The sequence below is a fragment of the Panthera uncia genome (genome assembly GCF_023721935.1).
Source record: "Panthera uncia isolate 11264 chromosome A3 unlocalized genomic scaffold, Puncia_PCG_1.0 HiC_scaffold_12, whole genome shotgun sequence".
In the NCBI taxonomy this organism is placed as follows: domain Eukaryota; kingdom Metazoa; phylum Chordata; class Mammalia; order Carnivora; family Felidae; genus Panthera; species Panthera uncia.
The window spans coordinates 18,681,570-18,697,030 of record NW_026057579.1 but is presented as its reverse complement, the minus strand read 5'-3'; the positions used below and the strand labels follow the sequence as shown (position 1 = coordinate 18,697,030).

Below are 15,461 nucleotides of genomic sequence, written 5' to 3'. Positions count from 1 at the left end.
CCCCCGGGCCGCTCCACGTGGCCGCTCCACGTCGCCCTCCGGCCGGCCGCCGCCCTGGCCCGGGCAGAGTCCGCAGCGCCAGCGGCCGCGGGCAGGGCCGTCGCCCTCCGCAGCCCGCGCCGGGCTTCCTCCCCGCGGCACCCGCGCGCGTGTGCGTGCGCGCGTGTGCCCGTGTCTCCGTGAGAGAGACAGGGACAGACTTCTAGAGAGACAGCTGGTGATGCTGGTGTTCAGGAGAAGCGTGCCTAACTGTGGTGGTGCTGCCGGTGCCACTGCCCGCCGGCGCCCAGCCTGTGTGCGAGACAGGACGGAACTGTTAGTGTGGCTGTGACTAGTGGATGTGGCCGTGTGCGTGAGGCACTTGTGACAGTAGAGGTATTTTGTGTGACTGTGTGTCCAGAGCGACAACATGGCCCTGAGAGCGTATGGCCAGGGTGGGAATGATTGTCCGGGGGTGTGACAGGAGAGGACAGTAGCCGTACATGTGTTAGGGTAGTTGGTTGAACTCTTTCCTGAGTTGTTTGTGATGCTCAAATGACAGCTGTGACTGCTGGTTTCCAGGGAAGGTGTCATTGGGTGGCTGTGACCAGGTGCATCACTGAGAAGCGGCTGCATACGAGACATGGTTGGCGAGAGGGCTGGGAAAAGTGTCATCTTAAGGGTGATGGTGGCAGTCGTTTGCCAGCAAAGTGTCACCTACTCAAAATGGAGTGTCACCTACTTTTGTCACAATGATCAATTCCTCCTAGGCTTCAGACTACATCTTCACCCACTGGCCCAAGGACTTCCTTCCTTCCTTCCTTTCTTCCTCCCTTCCTTTCTCTTTTATTTTCTTTCTTTTTCTTTCTTTCTTTTTCTTTCCTTCTTTCTTTCTCTCTCCCTTTCTTTTTCTTTCTTTCTTTCTTTCTTTCTTTCTTTCTTTCTTTCTTTCATTTTTTTGGTGTGTGTGTGTGAGAGAGAGAGAGAGAGAGAGAGAGCGAGCACACAGGAGTGTGCACGCATCAGCAGGGGAGGGGCAGAGAGAGGCGGGGAGAGAGAGAATCCAAGCAGGCTCTGTGCAGTCATCACAAACTGCAAGATCATGACTGGACCTGAAACCAAGAATCAGACGGTCAAACAACTGAGCCGCTCAGGCACCCCACAAGGACTTAGTTCTTCAAAGGAATAACTTATCTCTTCAGAATCTTCAACGTCTCCCTCTCCTTCAGCTCCTTCCAATCTGCATCTTTCAGAACAACTGACTCTCATCGAAGTCATTCTGTCCTCCTTCCTATGGCGGACATTGCTGGACACTACCTGCGAGAATTATGGGACCCGCCGTCCAGCAACACCATCTTCTCCCTCTACTCGTTTCTTCTTAGTTTTCTTTACGCAACAGAGTTCCTCTGGGCTCTCCCCTCACTTCTATCTGTTCATGTGTTTGTCTGTTCATGTTGCTTCCATCACTATCTGTTATGGGTTGAACTGAGTCCCTCAAAAAGTCATATGTTGACATCCTAACCCCCAATACCTCAGAATGTGACTTTATTTGGAAATAGGGTCGCGGCAGGTATAAGAAGTGAAAATGAGGTCCTACTGGAGTAGGGTGAGCCCACCCCACTCCAATTTGACTGGTGTCCACGTGAAAAGGGGAAACTTGGGGGCTCTGGAGTGGCTCGGTTAAGCGTCCGATTCTTGGTCTCGGCTCAAGTCATGATCTCACAGTTTGTGAGTTTGAGCCTCAGGTTGGGCTATGCACTGACAGTGCAGAGCCTGCTTGGGATTCTCTGTCTCTCTTTCCGTCCCCTGCTTGCTCTCTCTCCTCTCAAAATAAATAAATAAGCTATTTTAAAAAGGGCAAATTTGGACATAGACACACACACACACACACAGGGAAAGCGTCTTGTGAAGATGCAGGTAGCATGTTCTTGTGGCCAAGAAGCTTCTACATGCCAAAGATTGCCAGCACACCACCAGAAGCCAGAGAAGAGACCTGGGACAGATTCTTCCTCACAGCTCTCAGAAGGAACCGATCTTTCTGGCACTTTGAAGTTGGACTTCTAGTCCCCAGAACTGTAAGACAATAAACTTCTGTTGTTTAAGACAGCCAGTGTGTGGTACTTTGTTATGGCAACCCTGAAAACGAATATATCATTTAAATGCTGATGGCTGCCAAACCTCAAATTCCAAGCCCCAAGCCCCAGACCTCTTCAGGAAATGAACATCCTCTAATTTTTGCCTAGATTTTAATGTATAAAGGTGACTGAGTGACAACGTGGAGAGGTCAATGTCATTGGAAGAAAAATTTAGTGCTCCAGTTATCCTGGAAACGACAGGCATAGCTCACTACACAGGATGACAGGGGGAAACCCCAGTGGGCTTCTGTCATGGGCAGAAAGGAGCAAGGAGGAAGGCAGAGGCCACAGCCCTTATTAAGTGGAAAGGCAAGGCAGGGCAAGGTAGACAGCTTAGAATTGGCTAGTTTGAGTAATCAGGCAGGCTTGGGGACACAGGGACTGTCCCTAGTTATCTGATACCTGACCCTGGGTTGATTTAGGACAGGGGAAATATTGGCTTGTCGTGTGAGATTTAGATCAAAGAAGTGGCTCAGAGTATGGGCTCTGGATTGCAGACGAAACGTCAACTTCGGCTGTTAGTTTGGCCCTGTGACTGACAGATGCCAAATAGACAAATACAGAATCTAAGAAAAAGCAATTAGAACACCTACCAGCACCCTAACCTCTGTGTGTCTGAGTTCAGAACGCATCCTCTTCCTCCTCAAACCTTCCCTTCCCCCAGTTTCCTTAACCCAGGGACTGGTACCGCCATGCATCCCTGACTCATACAGTCAGAAACCTGCGCATCCTTCATGATTTCTCCTTCTCTCCTGACCTCCAAACACCAAGTCCTATTCCATTCTGCCTCCTGTCTTAAAGATCTTCACTCCTCTCCCAAGCTCCTCCAGTCCAGGCAGCCACCTGCCATGCCGAAGTACTGTTAACAGCCTCCTAACTGGCCTGTTTCCATTCTCAGCCTCCTCCAATCAATCCATTCTCCAAGTCGCCTGAATGATTCCTTTAAAACATAACGCCGGTCATGTTGCTCACCCCTTTGTAAAACTCTTTGATGGTTTTCCCCCATCCTTAGTTTAAACTCTCACATCCCTTGTGTAGCTGCTCACAGCCTGATTCTTGACCATCTCATATGCTCCAGACAACCAGATTTCTTTTGGTTCCTTTAAGAAGTCTCTCACACCCAGGCTTTTGCTTACGCTGTTTCTGCTCCTGGAACAACTATTCTCTTCCCACCTCTCCCTTGCCTGGGAAACTCCTACTCAATTTTTGGTTTCACCTTAAATGTATCATCACTTAACATCCGGGTACACTTGCTCTGACCCATGGTGTTCGGGCACCCTCCTCAGTGCTCTCACTGCAGCTAGTACTTCCCCTATCTAGCTAGCCCTGTGCCCTACCGCAGGGGTTCAACCCTGACTACACATTTGAATCTTCCAAAGAACTTCTAAGTTATATTGATACCTAGTCTCCTCTCCAAACCAACTATAGCAGGGGGTGAGGCCTGGGGCGCTGGTTGTTTTTAAAACTCCCAGATGAAGGGCGCCTGGTGGCTCAGTTAAACGGCCAACTTTGGCTCAGGTCATGATGTCATGGTTCATGAGTTCAAGTCCCACATCGGGCTCTGGGCTGACAGCTCAGACCCTGAAGCCTGCTTCATATTCTGTGTCTCCCTCTCTGCCCACCACCCCCCTCTGCCCCCAGCTCACGCTCTGTCTCTCCCTCTCTCAAAAATATAAATGTTAAACAAATTAAAAAACAAAACAAAACTCCCAGATGATTCTAATCTTCAGTCACGGCTGAGAACCACTGCTCTATTAGATTACTTATTCGTTTCCACATTCCAGTGACGACAGGCAAGAGCATTCCAGGGGTATCCCATTGCCTGGTACAAAGTGGGGGATGAGTACGTATCTATTGTACTTACTTGACATTATGAAAGACGGTGTAGAGTGATGGTATGTGACCTTAACCTTTGTGTGTGTGTGACTCTATGTGGAATGCCATCCACCCAATAGCTGAAACCTATGTGACTGGGTGCCACAGTATGAATGGCTGTGTCCAGTATGGGAAGTCCACTGAGAATAGCTGAACACTGCAGGACTGCAGGGCGTCACAAGGTGAGCGGCCACGTCCTGAAGGTGAAGTTCACAGTGAATGGCTGTCCTGTGTGAAAGGGCAGGATGTCACCAAGGAGTGGCTGTGTCCTGTGTGTCAGTGACTGGTTGACTGGGGGACCGTAACCAAACTGCCTAACTAGCGTGGCGGGGGCAGAGTTTGAGGAAGGCGCTGGAGACACGTCTCACCAAGATGGAGGCTGGGGAGAGGGTGGTGGTCCTTGCAAGGGGCGGCACCGCTAGTCACCGGGAGGCGGAAGCAGGAGGCGCCCAGGCGCGCGAAGCGGGCGACGGGCAGGGAGGTCACCACTGGTAACTCGGTTCTACTCGGCGCGGGTCGAGGTCCGGGCCCCGCCCTTTGCCACGCCTGCCGCGGAGCGCGGCGGCGGTGGGCGGGGCGGGGCCAGGACCCCCGCCCCACCCGGCAGCGGAGGCCGTCCCTGCACAGACTGTCCAATGGCGTGCGGGGCCCGGCGCACACCTGCCGGCCTCCCGGCCAAGAATCAGGTGCAGGAGCCGGTCAAGAACTGGCAAGTCAGAATCCAACCACCCAAGATGCTGAGCTCTTCCCAGAGCCCTCAGACTGGCACCTGGACAGAGCCCTTCTCTCTGCTTTTGGGTCTTGGCGCTACCCTCTACTTGGGCTACTACTGGATATGTGTGCCCCAGGTGGGTGCGGGTCCAAAGCTCTGGCCGGCGGGTTTAGGATACTCGGGCCTAAGGGGCAGCTTCCAGCCAGGGGATAGAGCCCTTTGTGGGAGGTGGCATGATTGGGCCCCCTGCCCCAGGTGAAATTTGATGCCCCAATTCCACCACCAGCCCTGCCATGCTACAGCAGGGTTCTGTTTTGCTATTATCACCTAACGAAGAGTTTTGCTTCTTTGTCTGCCTAGATTCTCTGCGTCCCAAACGCTCCCCATGCCAGTTGGGCCTTTCAGCCATCAGAGGGGTGCTGCTCCCAATGATAGAGACAAACAGTTGAGGAAGGGCCGGCTGGAAGGCATCCTCAGGTGTCAGGGAGACGCTTTCCTCTTCTAAAAAGGCAGTCGAGTTGAGTTTCTCACTAACTTCACAGAACAAAGGAACCGGAGGCCTGTGCAGATGTGGCTGACTCCCACCATCCTGTCCACTTAGCAGAGCCTTTCTTCTCTTAAGGGCGGGTAGAGGTTCCCTGTGCAGCTCAGGACTCGTGGATAACCCTGTCGTTGTTCATTCGGCCCTGTGTTAAGTTCTGGGCTCTCCGCGTATATATAATGCAATGGTAAAGTCTCAAGAGGTTGATTTTGATGAACTTGGACACTGAAGTTGAACACTGAAATTTAGACAAAATACATAATTCATATATCCAGAAAAATCTAAATCTTTTAATCTTCATTAAGCTGTTCCAGGTAACTGAGTCTAATAAAAAAATCTATCAATTCAAGCCCTTAAAGATCTATAGGGAATTTAAATGTTATCTAAACTTTCTGTATTTTCAGAGCTTTCTACATTCGCATGTATTAAATCTTAAATCTGCCTTAATAAAACAAAAATCCAAACCTCACAGTACCCTATAAATCCTACCTTATATGCCTGATTTCAAAAGTCAATCATTTCAGACCAGAGCTGTCCTTAATAAACATTTTCCTTTGCTTGGATCAGCCACAAAGAGCTCAGAGACCTCTGCCATTTTTTACTCCAAACCCCTCCTTGACTTCCAAATATTGGTTACAATGCAGGAAAAAGCACATTCTGGAAGCCCTGAGGAGTTTGGATTGTCCAGCATGATAATGGACTATTATTGATTTACCCATAGTGACCAATGGCATATTACTAATTAATTCTCAGGAATGAGTCTAGAAATACTTCACTATGGGGCGCCCGCGTGGCTCAGTCGATTAAGCATCTGACTTCGGCTCAGGTCATGATCTCTCGGTCTGTGAGTTCGAGCCCTTCATCGGGCTCTGTGCTGACAGCTCAGAGCCTGGAGCCTGCTTCAGATTCTGTGTCTTCCTCTCTCTCTGTCTCTGTTTCTCCCCCATTCATGCTCTGTTTCTCTCTGTCTCAAAAATCAATACACGTTAAAAAAAATTAAAAAAAATACTTCACTAGAGCTCAAATGAAATTAACCCATATAAATCAAATGTGTGACCTAGTTTATTCTACACTACTGAGCTTATTTGATCAAGAATTCCCTAAATTGGGGCACGTGGGTGGCTCAGTTGGTTAAGTGTCCGACTCTTGATCTCGGCTCAGGTCATAATCTCGTGGTTCGTTGAGTTTGAGCCCCAAACTCTGCCCTGACAGTGTGGAGCCTACTTGGGATTCTGTCTCTCCCTCTCTCTTCCCCTTCCCTCCTTGCATTCTCTCTCTCTCTAACTAAACTTAAAAAAAAAAAAAATTCCACAGATTGATGACAACTCAAAATCCTGGCAATTAGGAAGTAATATAGTACGGTGATTAAGAGCATAAGCTCTGGAGTCAGACCTGGGTTTGAATTCCAGTTCCGCCACTAGCTGTCTTTGGCAGGCTTCATGACCCTTGACAACTTACTCAACATTCCAACCTGTTCCCACGGGGGATCACAGGATCTACTGTCAAAGAGCTATTGTGAAAATCACAGGGTATAATTATGTAAAGTGCTTAGCACAATGCTTGAAACATGAGCACTCAACAAATTCAACCTACTAGTATTGGTGGTAGTATCATAATTGCGAATTCTGCTTTGCCTCTTGCTTGCTGTGTGACTTTGGGCAAACAACTTAAACTCTTTGGGTCACTGTTTCTTCACCTATGAAATATGCTCCCTCATAAGGTTGGGCTTAGCCTAGAACCTGCACATAGCATACAATGAATCTCAAGCATTATTAGTCCGGGGGTTAAAGACCGTGTTATGAATCACACCTCTCAACAGCTGTGCTAGCAACTTGGCCTCTCTAGTTCATAATTTACCCAGCCTTTTTTGGGTACTAAAACTGCAGAAGACATAGGAATCTGGTCCTCAGGTTCCTTAGGGCTTGCAACAGCAATAGAAATTTCTTGAGACTGTGACCTTTTGGCTTTGTACAGCATGCCCCTGTTTCATAAGCCTGCTATGCGGCTAGCCCTCTCATTCACTTGATGTGTACCCAAGAACCAAGCAGAGGGGTGGAAAGTCAGAGCCGAGTCCCCACTGACTTGTCTGTCCCTGCCATTGTGTTACCTTCCCTCTGGCTGGCATGAAACAAGAGGAAAATCCGTTCACGTCGAGACCATTCCTCCTTTGGAGTATGGTCTGACGACAGGGGTCCTATGAGCGAGAAAATGAGGTGCTGTGGTAGAAGCAGCAGTGAGCGCACGGTAGGGAGGGAACGCGAGTATGTGGCAATGGGGTGCTAAAATCAGGCGCAGCCAGCATGGCTGGAGCTAGTCTGAGGAAGAGGAGTGTGGTAAATCAATTGCAAGGCAGAAGTCACAGATTGAATGGTACTGCATTTCTTCAGCCTCTGACTAGGATGCCAACCCTTTCCGCAAGGACCCAGCTGGGCAGTTGATATTACCTGCTCTCTGCAAAATGGGTTTGGGGCACAGATAGCCTGAGCGGAGGGGTCAGCACTCAGTCAGCTGCAGCAGTTCCCAGCCCTGGTTCCAGGTCAGTTGAGTCCGTGCCGGAGGTTGCCCTCCAGGACTGGAGTTCGCCCTCCAGGACTGGAGTTCTTTGGGGCTCCAGCTGGACTCTATTATAAACAGAGGTGACTTGGCCATTCCAGGCTAAGGTATGTTAGGTCTCTCACCCCCAGAGGCCGGCCTCTGGAGAGGGGTTGCTCTGGTGTCAGGTGCCTCACTGGCTGTGCAAAATCCAGGGGAGTGAGGTAGACTGTTGTGGTTACAGAGGCCTCAACTGGTGACCGGGCCCCGGTTTCTGGCCCTCCTGGAGCAACACTGTCCGATCACTCTGGAGACTTTCTACCCTGCGCTGTGGTGTTTTGAGGGGCGGCTACAAACCATCTTTCGAGTCTTGCTGCAGTCTCGGCCTCCAGTCCCTTACTGGAGGTAAGAAGGGACAGAGCGGGTGAACAGTAAGCTGCAACTATAGGGAAATCCTGTCTACTTCTTAAAACTGAAGGTAATCTTTGCCCCACATACCTCAGTGTGTTGAGGATAACGAGAGTGGTTATACAGAAGGGCTATTTAATTGCACAACAGTGAGGTAATATTTAATCTTTTACGTCCCATTACACCTTGTTATGGTCTTAATGTTGGGCACAGTGTGTGTCCTCAAATGATACAGGAGGGAAGTTGTGGGAGTTGTTTGTGGGGAAGAGAGGTAAACCTGAAGCACACGGAGTTCCTCATAGTATCTTGGTGTGCCCTTTTCTCCAAAACCACAGCGAAGTCCTCCAAACCCCAGATGGAGGACAGCTCCTGCTAGACTGGGCTGGCCAGCACAACAGCAGTCAGTATCCTGACCCCACCACCCAGCCCATTGTATTACTGCTTCCTGGTATCACAGGCAGTAGCCAGGACTCCTATATCTCACAACTAGTCAACCAAGCTCTGAGGGATGGTTATAGGTAAGGATGGGTCCAGCCCGGAGGCAGTGGGTGGTATCTGAGGCCTTGTAATAGGGAGGCCGATCAAGACCCTGATACCTCTGGGAAGAAAGCACTATATGAGGGGCACTTCTGACTGGGGTCTTCCTGAAGGCTACCAAAAGGGGAGCGGGGCTTCTAGGAAAGGCCTGGCTGAGACGTACCTGTGTGTGTCACAGAGCTGTTGTATTTAACAACCGAGGCTGCCGTGGGGAAGAACTGCTGGTGAGTTCTTTCCTCATCGTAGCCCTTCACCCCACTCCCTTAAGAGATCCTTGGCCCTGGGGCTCTACCTACCCATCCTTCTTCCATTTTCCTTCCATCTCTCGAACCCTCCCATCTTTCTGCTTCTGGCCAGGGCCTCCCTCCCTACCCAATTATCTGGTTTGCCTCAGACTCACAGAGCCTTTTGTGCCAGCAACACTGAAGATCTGGAGACAGTCGTGAGCCACATAAAGCACCGCTACTCCCAAGCTCCACTGCTGGCTGTGGGCATCTCTCTTGGAGGGTAAAGGTTGCCTGGGCTTGACCCAAAGGTCCAGTCTTCCTTTGTTTCCTCCCCCATGTCCTCTCCCCCTTTCCCAACTCACTAACGCAAACCCTTCTTTCACGGCCCCTGGATCCATCCTTCAGGATATTAGTGCTGAACCACCTAGCTCGAACAGGGCAAGATTCGGGGCTGGTGGCAGCACTGACTCTATCTGCATGCTGGGATTCCTCTGAAACCACCCGCTCCCTGGAGACCCCACTCAACTCACTGCTCTTCAATCAGCGCCTCACTGCCGAGCTCTGCCGCATTGTGAACCGGTAGGGTTTTGGCAAGTGGGAGGGGGCAGCAGGCAGGATGGGATGGCAGGAATACCAGGTTCTCCCAGTGCTCAGACTAATTTTGTAACTGGGTTTGCTTATCCATGAGATACGATAGGGTCAGGTCCAGGAGAGTCACACCTCTATGAACTCTTTTGCAGAAATAGGAAGGTGATGGAAAAGGTGGTGAACGTAGACTTTGTGCTACAGGTAGAGTCTTTCAACCACCACCCCCTACCCAAAATTGTTCAGTATCTTCTTATTCCCTATCCTCATCCTAGCGTACCCCACCCTCTACCACATGCAGGCCCGCACGATCCGCCAGTTTGATGAGCGCTACACAGCTGTGGCTTTTGGATATCAAGACTGTGTAACCTACTACCAAGCAGCAAGCCCAAGAACCAAGGTAGATGCCATCCAGACCCCTGTGCTCTGCCTCAATGCAGCTGATGACCCCTTCTCCCCAGTCCACGGTGAGCACCCTGAATCTGGATGCTTTACAGGCCCTGGGGAAAACAGGTGGTGAGGTGCAAGGGGAGAGAGACTGGGCTCTCAGAAAAGGCCAGTTCCTGACCTCCTCTCTAACCCCTCCCCAAGCCCTTCCCGTAGAGGCTGCCCAACATTCTCCCCATGTTGCACTGCTCATCACAGCCCGGGGTGGCCACATTGGCTTCCTGGAAGGGCTGTTCCCCTGGCAGCACAGCTACATGAACCGCCTCTTGCATCAGTATGCCAAAGCCATCTTCCAGCACCCAGTGGAGCTGCTCAACCTCAGGGATCTCTCACCTTCTGAGGGAGGCAAGAACTGACAGGAGTACCACCAGGGTCTCAGTTCAGTCTTTGCTTGTTTATTAAATATCAACTTTTCCTGCTGAATGTGCTGAGGTTCATTTTCCCTTTTCTCAAGGGTAGGGAAGACCATCCAGGAACTTATTGTATATGTCGCCTGGCTGGCTTGGAGCTACCCAGCTGGACCCAGAGATTACTGCCTGGGTCTTCCTTTTGCCCCTTCCTTCCCTAACGGCAAGTCCCAGGCCAGGGCTTGCTTCAGCAAATGCCAGGGGTTCACGTGAAGACCAAGTGATGGACAGCAGTACCTCCAGGTTCTTGGGCATCCTCACATATTTCTGGAGAAAGGACAAGCTCAACTTTGGAGCCTCTGGCAGGCAGAGGAAGAATGCAGGTGGTGTGGCCTGGCCTTTCAGATACCACTGTCCTGGGCGGATCCACGCATGAAGAATGAAGGGTTCTCAGGATTCAGAGTCACACAGGGCCATAGCCACGCTTTAAGTGGGCAGGGCAGGCAGCGCCCGTCAGTCTCATCAGAGGAACGCCAACTATGGATTCAGGTGGAATGAGCAATGGGGTTCAGGCCTCCACTCTGTTCTAGAAGGTAGTAATGTCCAGGCCCCTGATTCCCTAAGAGCAGAAAGGCTAAAGAAAACCTGGAAAGACACTCTGGAGCAGCAGGATGGTCATAACAATAAGTCCGACACATAGCAGGAGCAGCAGCCACACGGGAACACTCCCTGCAAGAGGGGTAAGGGAAGAAGTCAGCAGGCAAAGGGGCTTCACAGCCCTAAGAACAAAACCATTCAAGAAGGGGACAGATGGCTACAAACAAGCGGCCCATTCTCCAAGGGGCAAGTTTTTGCTATAGCTAGAGGTAGGGCGGTACCCACCCCCATCCCAATGACTCACTCCGTGAGGGCAGCAAGTGCAGCTGGCAACGACTATCCACAGCCACAGAGAACAGGGCAGTTTCATGGAAGCCAAGGAGCTCTGGACCACGACCCTTCTCAGGTAGAAAGGCCACATCTGTCACGACAATGCCATGAGCCTCCCTCACATAATAGAGGCGCTGGAGACAGGAGAAGAACTATTGAAGGATGGCCCTGTTCAGAACATTCTCCTGGAAAACAATCTCCCTGTCTCCAGATGGCTTTTCCTCTAGAGCTGGGCCAGACCCTTCCTACACACTTAGGTTTGAGCAGGCCCAGAGTCCCCACCCCAAAGAGCCCTCAGGGCTGTGCCCACCTTTACCCATTACCTGGAGAGAGAAAGCTATGTAGATGGCAACAGAGCCAGTGACTGTGCCCAGGCCTAGGAAGGTGCCCGATTCACTGCAACAAAAAATAAAGTGCTCACTGTCCCGGGGGCCTATGCAGCAACATTCACCAATAGTACTCTTCAGAGCCTCAGACAGGACATCCTTCCAAACTCCCCCAGGCACCCCACAACCAGCCAAGTCACCACTGTCTCACACCTGACACTAAGGCAGGAGATGACTTCATGGCCGCAGGACTTAGTCCGAAGGGGCAAGAAGGTGGAGCCATCCCAGGCTGTGAGGTAGCAGGGTGGGGGCTGGCGCAGACGCTTGTGGGGAATCTGCACTGTGAAGAGTCGCAGCCTGGCAGGCTGGTCTGGAACCTGCCCAAACCTGGGGGCCAGGTGAGAGGATATTCAGCTCCTGGGGCCTGCTCAGCCCTTCTCAGAGGTTTGTGCCCTCCTGCACCCTGGTCAGGCCTGGGGTAACACCCACCAAGGCTACAATCCTCCCCAGCTTCCCCCCAGTCTCTTCCCTCTCCCCCACCACATCTAGGCTGTGCCTCTTTTAGCTACCCTCTGGGGTCTCACACCTGCAGGCCTGGTAGCGGTAAGGCGTGTTAGAAAAGGTGGGTCCGTTCTCTTGCCAGTGCAGCTGTGTCACCAGCTGATCCTTCTGCCACACGGAGGCCTTAAGGTCCCAGCCCACAGTTACCAACTAGTCAGGAATCAAGATTCCAAGGATGGACAGTTAGGGGATCCACTTACTGGACAAGCAGCATAATCACCTACTTTTTTGACACTCTCACTTCCTCACCTTGCCATCAGGCCCCAAAGCCAGGTCCTCAATCTCTCCTTCATGGGCTCTGAACTCCAGAACTTTCTCTAGGCTGGGTACCTGCGACCAAACCACCATCATGGTTACCCTAGGTACCTAGCAAGGGTGCAATGATCCCCACCCTTCTTCTTTTCTGCCACTCAGTACAGGCTCCACTCAAGTTTCCCAGAACCCATGATCAGTTCATCACAATCTGACCTTGCTGCTACTGACACTCATCCTCTAACCCACAAAACCACACCTTCCAGACACGAACGTAGCCATCCGTCCCTCCAGTGGCGAGCAGGGTGTTATCATGGTTGAAGCATACAACTTTTTGCAACGGATCAGGGCTGAAGTCTGTCTGCACCGCTTGCAAATTCTCTACACTGAGTTCTACCCCCTCCTGGTGGGTTTCAGCTCCAGACTTCTTCTCTACTGGGGCTGCCCCCTTCCTCTGTCGTGGCCCCTGTTCCTTGCAACCTGAAATACAAAGAGCCTGCCAGGTTTCAGGGCCCTTGCCCCCTCCCTAGTAGTGAACATCCAGCTTCTTGCCTGCTACCATAACCCACTTCCAACCCCACTTTTTTTGGAACCAAAATAAGTGATCTTACTCATTTAACCCTTACCCCAAAGCTAAAGAGGGAGCTTCTCACCTGCCTTCTCTGTCTTGTTTTTGCCCTTCTGCTGATGGGTCTGGAAGCGCAGAAGCTGACAGTGGGCATCCTGCCCTGCAGCAAGGATGTTACCAGCCAGCGCCAAGTTCATGGTAGCCCGTGTCTCTGTGTCATGAGAGTGTAGCAAAGAGGCACTCAGGCGTCCATTAATTTGTTCTAGCTGCAGAAAGTGCTGTGGAAGAGGGAACCAGGGTGAGCAAGGTTCAGGGGTGCCCAGAGAGCACCTCAAGGACAACCTTACATCCTATAGTCTAAAGCCCTATCTCTTTGCTTACTACACTTTCTACTTAAAAGGCTTTTCCCAGTCTGCTTGCTTCTTTCCTTTTCTTTCTTTCTTTGGAACCTCACAAATCTGTACAGCAAGGAGGGTTGGGATTAATACCTCCAGTTTACAAAATAATTGGGTAATCCTCAGAAGAGTGAAGAACCCTTGCCTAAAGACCAAATGCAGCACTCTTGCCGCTGCTGGAGAGCAGAGACCAGAAAAGACCAGGATAAGACCCCTGGAGCTGCTTGTGAGGTTGAGTTGAAGCGTTCCTGCCTAAGCGGTGTCGTGTGCTGTTTTTACTCTACTTTACGATTCGTGGTAAGTTCTCAGGTGAAATTCCCGCCAGGGCGCCGGGCTTTCCACCGGGGAGGGGGCAAGCTAGAAATGCAGCTAGTGTCAGCCGGAGGTACAGCCCACCCCCAAGACCCCTTACCCCCGTCGCCCGTGCCGTGACCGGCCCCAGTGGCCCTGAGGCTCTCACCACGCCATTCTTTATGCCCGTCTTGGCAGCGCCTCCTCCGCCCGCAGCGATGAGCAGCCCCGCGCTGGGGTCGACCTGAAGCGCGTACAACGGGAACGGGGCCCGGTACAGCTCGGGCGCCCGGCGCCGGCCCATCCTGCTCGCCGCGCGCTTCACTGTCCGCACCGGGGCACCCGGGACATGCCACGCCCGGCTTTCGACCACTCGCCCTGCCGCGATTCAACTTGATCCCGTCGCCGCCAGGAGGATTCTCGACTGCTCCCTCGCTCCCTCGGAGTTGGCAAAACTCTTCACCACACTCAAGAAACCATATCTGCGCTCCAAGCGGTCTTAACCCTGTCCGGTGAACGCGCAGTGCGCACGCGCACTTAGCCCTGGGCTCTTCTTGCGCAGGCGCAGGCCCGCCAATACGCGTCAGCACTAGCGGGCATCGGGATGACGCAAGCCCCGCGCCAAGATTCTGTCCGCCTGGGTCGTGAGTCTCCGTCGTGTTTGCGTGGGGTCAAAGAGGCAGGCTCCCCTTCCAGGGGATGTGCTTGGTGATTCTGGGGGAGGAGGGGAGCTAATAAAGGTTAGAAGAGGCTAATAAACCTTTACAAAAAGAAATCCTTGGATGCTCCTGGCTGTCAGTCCCAGGGCATGCTTCCCTTGATCTCTGTGTTGTCAATTCGAGCCCCACCTTGGGCGTAGAGATTACTTTGAAAATAAAATCTTTAAAAAAAAAAAAAAAATCTTGGATTAGGGTTGTCCCCATTTCAGGAGTGATACCTGATGTGGAAGTTGGGGGGGGGGGTGGTGTCAGAGCGGATGACCAAGAAAGAATTCTTGAGACGTCTTTGGTGCAAAAAGGTGGTTTTATTAAAGCCCGGGACAGGACCCTTGGGCAGAAAGAGCTGCACTGGCGCTGTGAGGGGTGACTGATGATACACTTTCAGGTTGAGAGGTGGTTAGGGACAGTGTAAGCCTCCAAGGTATTTTGGAAGCTAGGTTTCCAGGACCCTGAGGGGGCTAGCCGTTGTTAGGAAAACGTCATTTATTACTGGTCAGTAAAACCTCAGTCACAGATGCTTCAGATGTATATCAGTGGGCCATATGCTTGGAGCATGATTGCCAACATGTATCTTGAGGGGTAGAGATAAAGATTCCAAAGGAATTTTTGTATGTTAAATTAGATCTACAGGCTCCTAGAGGGGCGGGACAATGTTAAGCTAAGACTGACTTTTGCCCTTAGCAAAGTGTCAACATGGAGGCAGTCGAGTTTCCAGAGGTCACTCTGCCTGTGTCAAGGAATTGTCAGTTGTAAGGAAATTCAATTTTTTCTTTTGCCTTTGTTTCCTACACCAATACACAAGTGCAGCCTTTACCTTTTACCCCAGAGAGGAAGTGATGTGTCCCAGGTCACACACTTTGGAAATTTCACATTTGGGAACTTGAACTGTGTCTCTTGCCTTTTCATGGAGGCAGCATGGACTTTAAAGTAAAATTGGCTTCAAACTCGGAATCCACTGCTTCCTAGTGTGAAGAAACCACTATTTACCTTAACAAATCACCTCACCTCTGGTTGGTGGATGTGAGAACCGGCCATGTTTGCAGCTCTGTGACAAGGGAGATGATTCATTTTCAGAAATACCAAATAAGAGCTGAGCT

The 15,461-nt window shown here is 51.3% G+C and overlaps 2 protein-coding genes across 3 annotated transcripts; one reads left to right on the top strand and one right to left on the bottom strand.

The window, feature by feature from the left end:
• Positions 1–4,489: 4,489 nt before the first annotated feature.
• ABHD1 (abhydrolase domain containing 1) lies at positions 4,490–10,401 on the top strand. The gene is made up of 9 exons (XM_049652403.1): positions 4,490–4,837; positions 8,019–8,179; positions 8,518–8,700; positions 8,898–8,943; positions 9,114–9,226; positions 9,352–9,525; positions 9,687–9,735; positions 9,833–9,998; positions 10,123–10,401. The coding sequence occupies exons 1-9, from the start codon at positions 4,625–4,627 to the stop codon at positions 10,332–10,334; spliced, it is 1,317 nt and encodes a 438-aa protein (XP_049508360.1). The 5' UTR covers positions 4,490–4,624; the 3' UTR covers positions 10,335–10,401.
• On the bottom strand, positions 10,352–14,265 carry PREB (prolactin regulatory element binding). Of its 2 annotated transcripts, XM_049652404.1 has the most exons (9): positions 13,815–14,265; positions 13,045–13,237; positions 12,651–12,871; positions 12,389–12,469; positions 12,165–12,289; positions 11,792–11,965; positions 11,576–11,648; positions 11,227–11,386; positions 10,352–11,054 (listed from the first exon to the last, which is right to left on the bottom strand). In XM_049652404.1, exons 1-9 carry the CDS (start codon positions 13,947–13,949, stop codon positions 10,960–10,962), a joined length of 1,257 nt encoding a protein of 418 aa, XP_049508361.1. In that variant the 5' UTR covers positions 13,950–14,265; the 3' UTR covers positions 10,352–10,959. The 2 variants fall into 2 exon arrangements, with proteins under 2 accessions (XP_049508361.1, XP_049508362.1); XM_049652405.1 differs by lacking the exon at positions 11,227–11,386 and having other exon boundaries at positions 11,001–11,054.
• Positions 14,266–15,461: the final 1,196 nt, after the last annotated feature.